This window comes from Anopheles aquasalis, chromosome 2, assembly GCF_943734665.1.
Source record: "Anopheles aquasalis chromosome 2, idAnoAquaMG_Q_19, whole genome shotgun sequence".
In the NCBI taxonomy this organism is placed as follows: Eukaryota; Metazoa; Arthropoda; class Insecta; order Diptera; family Culicidae; genus Anopheles; species Anopheles aquasalis.
The window spans coordinates 87355647-87365369 of NC_064877.1; the positions used below are offsets into that span (position 1 = coordinate 87355647).

Consider the following 9723-nt stretch of genomic DNA (forward strand, 5'->3'; position numbering starts at 1 on the left):
GCGAGGGGCATCGCAATCGCCGGCGGTCAGCACCAGCAAGCGGCACCCGGGAAGTAATAAAAATAACACGATGGTTGAAACGGTGGTACGGGCCAGCATGCGCTTCGACTCGTAAAGCCAGGGCACGTTATGAGCCACAGTCCGGCTCCGGACGGTTCTCCGGGACGCCAGGATACCGGAGCTGGTTTGAGGTTAGGGTGCGCGCTCGCCTACTGGGGATGGATGGTTCTTCGGAAGGAGGAAGAGGTGATAATTGAGTGGTGGCTAACGGTGACCACAATGAGCTCGTTTCGTGGTGTCCTTCCTCCTCCATTTCCTCCCCCCCCCCTCGGTCTGAGCGCTGACAGGTGGCTGTCAATTTTGTGAGTGAAGGAGCGCAAGTTCCGAAATCGGAACTCGGACGGATTTCCGGTCCGGTGGGTAGCAGGTTGTCCGTCCGCACGGAAAGCCGTTTACAGTATGAGATTTAATTTTGCGAATCATGGCTGATACTTGGCTCGGTTGTTTACTTTTAAGACTGATTCGATTCCGGCACCACGGCCTGCTGCGTGAACGGTGACAGCGTTCTCGCGCGCGCGAAGAGAAGATGATGTCTCGTTCGCTAATTCGATTGAAGGAATCTCAGTGAAGATCAGTGCGTGGGCGGGTGCTTGGTGTGGGAGGTAGTAGATAAGGTTACGTTACCGACGCGTTGGACAAAGCAAACTGGCGAACGCGAACGCATCGCGTCAAACTATAGTACACACGGTGGCGGTAGCGAGCAGAGCAGCACTCAGTAGGTTAAGGGAAAGGACATCCGTGGCATGCGGAATCGAGAGGATTATTTCCTTTCTTCTTGCAGTCACTTGTACAGGAACATGCACACGCATACACACGCGGAGAGGCAGCGCACAGGATATAGTAGCAGTAGTAGGTACCAGTGTATAGTCTTTAAGCTCCAAACAAACTCCTTAATTTATTCTATCGATAATGATAACAGATTCGCAGAGTAGAGAGGGCGAGAATAGTGGCCCTCTCGGTCACTGTGGCTACTCGAAGAGGAGGGCGGACAGGGATTTTTAATTCTAAGCAGTATGCGTGGCTATCATACAACTTGATATTTGTAAGATTTTAAACATTCTCATTGAAGGCGAGGTACCTTATTTCATGAATAAAAGTGATACATCTACGACACGACGGTTTCGTTGTTTGTGTTTCATCATTAAATTAATTCATTATGCAGCCCGGTTACTTTGATGGATCCCATGGATTCTTGGATCAAATTTCGGCCCCAGATGCATCGTATGCCGTCCGGATCGTTTAAAGTGAATTTTGTTTATGCTGGAAAGAGTTTTCATGGTTAGCAAAATGTTTTAAAAGGGTTTAGTAATCGTAAAACTTTTCAATTCTTGTTAAGACAATCTGTTGCAAATCTCTTTTGTGACCGAAAAGTTATTAAATTGTTTAACAGGATCTGAAACATTTTGTGTGTGCCTCAGGAATAAATGAGTGTTAAATGATGTGAAAAATAAACCATTATATTGAAGAGCAATAGTCATTCTAAATTACGCTAATTACTTTTTCAAACATTAGGAATCTAAATTGAGGTTTGATGAGTATAATATTCCTGTTAAAAAGAAACTTCACCTCTATTGCCATCAGAAATTCGATTTCAACCAGATGAGCACCAAAGTGTGACGTGATTTTAAACACATTCCCGGCACATGCCCTTTTTCATTTAAAATTCCCCTCTGATTCATATTAAAGCCGGAATCGGGATTGCGTTTTCTGACCGGACTTTAAACACTTCCGCTGCCCATTTCCGGTGTGGGAGCGCCGGGGGATCGCCGAGTACAAAAAAGAAGAAGCAAAAGAAGCGACAGGCGAGGAAGAGGAAGAAAAGGTTTATTTCCATTAACTAAGCGAAACCATACGGTGCCGTTGCCCCAATTAACCTTCCATCAATCTACTGAACGTTCGAGCGTTCGTTCGCCACTTGGCCCCCGCACCCGCCGCCCGGGCTTTTGGCTTGATCCACACGCATCCGTAGGACAGAAGGACGCTGTCCCTGAGATTGTGTATTTACCTAGTACCGAACCAAGCACGGTGCCCCCGGCGGTGGAAATCCCCTGCGGTGGCTCGGAATGCATAAATATGCTCAAACCCTGCGAGCGTCCCTTCTCGGAGTCCTCCGGTCACCGGATGCTGAAAGGTACGCCGACGAGCAGAGAACAGCCCCAGAATACTGTCTGGAATGAGCTTCCTTCTCTCCGAGTTCTTCTTTCGCTGACTCGCTTTCTCTCTCTCTCTCGGTCTCTGTCGCTCGATTTGCCTCGATGCTTCGTCCCATACGCACGCATGGAGCACGCATGATGTCGGCAAGGCTTGGCTTCTGCCTCTTCTTCGTTGTCGGTGGCCAAGTGGCCGGCCCGGCAATTGCTGTAGCATCCTGCTGCTGCCCTTGCCAGCCGATAAGCGGGGAATTGAATTGAATGAGCACAAACAGTGCCAAGGACCCAGGGTGAAGGGAGAACAGAGAGAATAGGGGACCAACCGGAGATGCTATCAATAATTTAACACATTTCTTCGCTTTCGTCGGGTGTCAACGATAAAAGTTGGATAAAAACTGGCAAAAGCCACCGCAGCAAAACAACATTTCCAGGCACGGGACCGGACTGGGAGTGGCGATGATCCTCGAACCCAAAGACCAGGTCCGGACCGTTGGTAATTACTGACAAGATACTAGCATAGTGGCATAGTAGTTGCTGGTTGTGCCTGAGGACACTGTCGTCCACGAAGGCGAGAGAAAGAGAGAGAGCGATGGGGAGGGAGCTTTATCTTGATGGAACTCATAATATTTCAAGAAGATTGTTTTTGCAACTCACTCTCCGCCCCCTCCAACGCACGCATCCGGATTCGTTTGCTATTTGCGACGATGGCAGCAACAGTCAGCGGAAGTTTCTTATTTGTTCGAGTGCGTACGAGTGCTATTGATGTGCCGGGGCGGTGGCAGGGGTGATGAAAGATGTATAAGATTGGGGGTGGGTAAACGCTTCATCAAAGAGCCATTTCGTCGTGTTCCATTAACAGACGCCAGCCGGCCAGCCATTCGGGGGAGTATTTTTCAAGTAGATCAACTTGATCCTTTGGTAAATGACCAGCTCATTCAGGGCTCTCTCTCTCTTCTTTTGTCGTTGATAATCGCTGTGCAGTGTTAATGTGGAATGAACTGCTTTTGCTTTTATGAGCTTTGGATTTGTTGCCTCAATGGATTTGGTGGTTTGGGGCCTAACGAGAGCTACATTTATCTGTTTTCCTTTTCAGAGATTTAGAAAGTCAATTTAGATTTAGGTTAGCCCCGTTGGTTATGAGCTAGAAGACTTAAAGTATTTATTAGTCACTTTCTAGCACTGGATAAATATAATATAAATCAGCTTAAATTGTTAGTAAAACATTGATTTCCATAAAAAACAAACCATTTCATTAGAAAAATCATCAATTTCCAGCCATTTATTGAAGCAAACAACTCACTGGTTCCATTATCACTCGTAAAAAGTGTTTAACTAAACAGCTTAACGCCTGGTTGCATGGTGATGTAATATCAATTTCTCATTCGATTTCAAACTGCGCATTTCATTCAATTTGCCATCCGATGGTGAGCGGTGGATGTACGCTAACCTTTAAATGGTTTTACAGCCCTTAACCTCAAGGATGTCCTGGGGTTTGTGGGAAAGCACCGCAAAAAAGCATAAAGATGGGCAATTTGCAAAAGACACACCTGCGCAACGAGCTAGACCAAGCAACAGTCCAGCGTGCATATGTGTTTCATGCACATCAATTAACTCTAATCAAACAAAATGACATTCCCATCCTTGCCACTCGGCACGTGGCCTACTCTTTTGGCCCACAACCAAAAACCGTCACCTCAGAGGCACCTAAGAAGCGGCCGTACCGTGCCGTGACTCCCGTTGACTCTCCCCAGGACACCCGCAGGAATATGAATATTGTACCTTTGCATTATTGAGTGAACTCGTTCCTACATAAAATTTCATATTCATGGCAAAGTGATATTATTAAAGTTAATTACAGTCGGTTCCGAAGGGTGAGGGGTGCTTTAGTGCGTGATGTGGAGCGGACGTTGTTTGGCGCCGAGAACCGAGCCGGAACGACGGAAGAGGAGCGCTTTGAGAGCTTCGTGAATATGATTCCCCGTGAAAGGACCTTTTCTTACGAAACGTCGTCCTTGTTTGTTGGTTGGCGGGGTTGATGGGATTAGGAAGGCACGAGAGGAGTGTGGATGATCCTTCTTCTGTTCTGTGTGCTGGCTTGATGCTGAACGTGAATCATTGGACCCAGGCCTTTTAAGACGTGCTGGCTGGCTGTGGGGCTCTTATATTGTTGTGCTCTTAGGACTCTTGGGTCTCTTCGTGCGCCAGCGTTGGCATGCTAATAAATTTGAATGTTTTGCCGTCCCGTGCCAGTCGCGGAGGACCGTTGGTCTCAGCTGTGAACACGACCGAACGGTGGCTTTTCGCGCAAGATTTGACCATGCTAATTGAAGCCACAGTGTTCCTCTTCTTCAAGCCATTGTCTGGGACCGATGACACGTCATGGCCCCATGGTTTCTCCGGGGAGCCGTAAATAGCGACAGACAGACAGAGCATAGCATAAATGATACAAACCACTGGAAGATTTATGTTTCAACTCCCAAATGTTCGTTTGAAAATTGCGGAGTGAGGTGATTTGTTTGGAATTTTGGTTCGTACTCGACTCTCGATCTATCAATCAAATGGCATCCACTCGCTCCAAGGATCAAGTTCTTACGCCTAATGGAGTCGCTTTAGCTTCACTTAAAGCTCCTTTCTGGTTATTTAGGTGAAAACAAAAACAAGTTCATTCTGTCGCTCACGGCCACCACAACAACAAACCCAAGTCCTTTTGCTATTTTAGAACTCTCGATGTTCCGGCTCATCGTGATACGCCTCATGAATCCTCGAGGTAGCATGCTTTTAAGCTGTTTCTTTGTTCCGAGGCGCAAGATTAATGCGGAATCCCTCCGCCGTTGTGCCCCGGGAAAAATAGTGAAGCGAAGATGGGTTCGAAGGCTAACCACGTATGAAAAATTGACACTGGAACAATAGAAGGGATAACAAAACGAAAGAAAAAAACACTCCTGAGAACAATAGTGATGCAAGGAAGAGCATAAAATGGGTGCAGTCTCGGTGCAGAGGAAGAACCTCCCTCTCCATCGAGAGGTTTTCCACTCATTTTCCGAATTGCTCTGTTAGACAGCATGCATCAGCATTTTGCCTTCCACTTCCACCCCGTTCACCATCGCTTTTTATTCGTTTTTTAATTAATGCACATACCAGCACACCAGCAAACCGATTTTAGTATTTCTCCACGGGAGGAACGGAGAAAAACTCCAACTCCAACCAGGACCATGCATGGAATGCACAGACGTTCGCGAACGAGCTATCACCTTGGGCGAAAATTATAGGTCCGTGCGCGCCACGTTCGCCTAAGTGGTGGTCAAGAAGGCGTTGCTTTCTATTAGCGGCCTGGAGCATTATTTTAGTTTCTCCCGAGACGCTGCCGATATGCTTTGCCAAAGGTTCCGCGCGATGTTAGCGTAGAAAATAACCAACCGTGAAAGAAAAAAACAGGGAAAAAGAAATAGTAAAAAAGGGCCCCGAGAACGGAAGGAATTTAAAAAGAATCCAGCGTTTTTTTATCATCGTACATTCGCTTCGCCGTTCTGCCCCATTCTGAATCATCATCCCTTTTGCGGGAGCTAAATTAAAAGAACAGTCTTTTTCTTTTTGGAGAGATGGACTAGAGCCTTGCTGACCTCTTTCAGGATCAGGCAGAACACTTTGCACAGTGGAGTAGAAGGAGTGTTGGGCTGTTGGAGGGATGCGGAACACCTATCGCATCGTGATCGTTTTTCGTTTCTTGCGAATGGCGTTGTTATGTGTGTGGCAGCAATTTGCCTAAACGAACAATCGGCTTTCGTTCCCTTTTTTTCTTACAAGACTGTGACGCGTTGCGGCTTGGTTCTTTTTCTTTTTTCGTTTGGCCCCTTGGCAGATTGTGCCAGCTGGTGCGCTGGCCGTTCTGCTACATCGATCAGTCAGCGAGTAATTTAAGTGTTTTTAAAATTGGTTTTAATTGAACAATTAATTTGAACTCCATCAGCGTTTTTGGAAGGCAGCCATTCAGCTGGTCCCCGGGATGCAATGCAGTGCTTTGAGATGCAGTGGAATGAGATGCTGGTTTTTCTTTATTTTTGCGTTGCAGAGTTATATTTTTGCGCCTTATTTTAAGAGCAAGTTACGAATAGTTGAGCAGAGGTTTCGGGGAATGTGGAGCTCATTGTTTGAAGAGGAAGAGCTCAGTTTGTTATCGCATTTTCTTGGTAAATCTCTATACACAACCTCAAACTGTAATATCAAATAAGCAGAACGACTGTAATGATGCGCTTTTCCCAACTCTCCTTATCCATCTCTCTGTACCGTTGGTGGCTGGTGGTTTTTGGTTTTTGGGAAAATGTAAATACTGTCTACCATTTTCACGTGTAAACCATATTAACTACCGACCTACGGACCATCCCGAGGTGCATATCGGCTGCATTGGCACATGATGATGGCCGCAAAACACTGGCACCGGCACCGGCACCATTTACAGACCGCCCATGCCCCACGCCGCGCTGAAAAGAAGCATTAAAATTCAATTGAAATTTGCATATCAAATTATTATGAAATTGGAAAACATATTTCCAATTTTTCGCTCATTAATAATGAAAAATACTAAAATGTACGGGCAGCGCGAGTGAGAGCGCTCCTGGCCAGCACAGCCGCTGTTGGTGGAATGATTATTCATTTCATGCCAGCCATGGTCACTCCCCCCGTTCCCACCCATTCGCTGGCCGGGGCGGTGGTGTTGATGTGTTGTGCTCATTGCGATCGTTTGTGCGGTCGAGACGCTTGGAGCCCCATGCTTAATGCTTTGGTCGGGTGTTGGGTGGGATTTGCCTGTTAGTTTGGCCGGTTAGATATAGGGTGTTTGTGCTGGTGGCCTGCATTTTATGTTTGTCACCCCCTTTACATGTGCGCGCTGATGGCAGGTGGCGCATTTTGTGCTTTATTTGCTCCGCAGTTCATTAGCGGGGTCGCTTGAAAACGCAAACTCGATTTTCCGATCAATCCACACCCACAACGCACGGGGCTGGTCACTATTAAGTTAAGCGAAACTAATATGAACAGCACCCCCCCCCCCTTCGTCCGCAAAAACCAACAATGGTGACAATTATTATTGCTTTCGTTGACTTTTCCCCGGGACCCGGGTGATCGACAGGGTAGTGAGGGGGTTGTTGGTTGACCACCCCTAAACCGTGGCCACCATCGAGCGCTCAATGAACAACAAGCGATCCCCATGGGGGAAGTGATGATTAGTTACGACGCGATGGTGACCGTTGTGGCACCGATGGGAGTGGAGTGTGGGAGTATTTTGGGGTGGCAACAAGGGCATGCTAACCCCCCCACCCATTTGCACTACCATCAGCATCGTTTCGTGCGCTCGGGAATCGATGATGCGTTGCAAATAATCAAATGTATGCATGAAAAATTTGTTATTTAGATTGGCGTGGCCGCGTGTGCAAATGGGGTGCGAAGGGAAGGGGGGGGGGGGGGGAATTAGTTTATGCTCATGCTCGGTAGCCGGTCCCCCGGGAGGAGGGCACGCGCACTCGGTAAATCCCGCATCGAGTGCGCGGCGAGAGAGGAAAAGCTCGTTTTGCGATTCCCAGCACGCTTTGACCGCGTGTCACGCTCGGTGGTGATCTAAGTAGCCATCTCACCACAACGCCAGGAGGCTCGTGCTGAGGAGCGGTTCGAAGCGGGGCAAACCACCACCACCATTTTGGGGGACATTCGGCGATTGGTGCCACCGGTTGGCTGACTGGCCGGATGAATTCCGAAATTAGCTGAATGACTCGGGCGCCGGCCGATTGCACGTGATTCTCGCGCGGTCCCGGGGGCACTCGATAAATTTTCCACCTAATTAGATTACGGTTCATTTAAATATCAATGCATTCAGCGAGATACTTCCCCCCGCTGTGTGCTGCTGCTGCTCTCTCTCGCTCGTTCTCTCTGACCTCGTGAGGTGGCCGAGAATTGGATCTATTTTGATGGCGCTTGTTTGGATGGCATTTCTTTCACACTGATACCGTATGCTCGTCCGATGGGTGGAGGGAGGTAGGCAGCACTGAATAGAACATTTGATTTGTCTGTATCTGCGAGCGACATGGCCACTAGTGGTGGTGGTGGTGGTGTTGAAATCCCAGATCCATGTTATGCACTTGAACAGCTAATTACACCATTGCTGCGCATTAGAATGATTTTGGTTTATTTGCTTTAAAACACAGAAACGACTATTGTAAAACATTCGATTCTGAATCAAAGCATAAAGTGCTTACTAGCTTATGTTATATTCAATATTTGAATCTTTGCCTCCAAAGGCTTTTTCTTTGTGAACTAATAGACGCATATTGGAAGAAGATGGAAGCTACATCGCTGTTCTGCTATTAGATATAAGAATGTTTTAGTTATGAACTTGGTAAGTGTAGCAGCAGTTCATACTTGTTACTAGAAGATAGTAGCTCATCCGTGAACTAACCCTGGCCCATCATGCAGCTACGATGGGCATCGGAAAAAGAGCATTTTTGCAGCCATGCACTCCTATATTTGATGCTATGGATAAAGTTTTTAATAAATCGTCCCCAAAAAACGACCAAATATACTTGAAAACTTGTAGTTTATGATGGCATTTGCGGAAACATTTATTGTGTAGATAGTTTTCTAAAAACAAATCGTCAAAAGTGAGCTGTTTTTGGTTCGAATCAAAAGACCTGCCCGTTTAAGCGACGAACCCGGTTTGAGCACAGTGTGATCACCTTTTGCAGCATCAAAATGCTGCCAAATATCAAAAAATTCTACCAAAAAAGAGTATTGTTTTGGCATGAATTAACTTTAGTCTCCCCCTTAAAATAAAGGAAAAAAAAACAGAAGATTACGTGATCATAAACTTGTTTTTTTTTATTAACTTTTCGTCTCAATATACAACAACTAACAACAACTTGATGCGACTATCGGTCAACTGCTGCTGCTGCTGCTGCTGCTCCGTCCATCTCGCTGCTCCCGCGACACTCGTCCCCATTGCGGTGTCGCTCGATTCCCTTAACCAGTCCCTTTAAGGACACCTCGCTCCACTCGCTAGTGAACACGCGCCCTGCGCTGAGCTAAGCTGGACTGTGGCGGCGCGCTTACAGCTGCTGCTGTATCCGAATATTTCAAGATTTGCTTTCCTCACCGCAACCTGTTCCTTTCTTGTAAATCTCTCAACGCGCGCGCGTGGCGATTCTCTCGACTATAATGTGTCTATCAATCGATTCAAGCATTAGCAACATATTGCACGCGTCACGAACGATAGCATTTTGGAAGGGGGAAGGGGGAAGGGTGGTGGAACATGGGTGGTGGGGCGTGACGCAACCGACCATTAGCCACAAAAAATAGAGGCAAAAGCATCATAAGGCAATACAATCTAAACACTTGGTTCTACACTGGTTATCACAACTCTCTTGTCAATCGATCCATCCATCCTCATCATCATCATCATCATCATGATCATCAGCCTCTGTCATCAGTCTGGATCTTCTTGGCACACGATCTCCCTGTCCCTGGCGAG

The 9723-nt window shown here is 46.9% G+C and overlaps 1 protein-coding gene across 1 annotated transcript in view; it reads left to right on the forward strand.

The window, feature by feature from the left end:
* LOC126577783 (uncharacterized) overlaps nucleotides 1-115 on the forward strand; it is a 31059-nt gene extending 30944 nt beyond the window's left edge. The window contains exon 5 of the mRNA XM_050239720.1: nucleotides 1-115. This exon is cut by the window's left edge and continues 3116 nt beyond it. Within this exon, the coding sequence (XP_050095677.1) occupies nucleotides 1-115 (115 nt within the window).
* The last annotated feature ends 9608 nt before the right edge of the window (nucleotides 116-9723 follow it).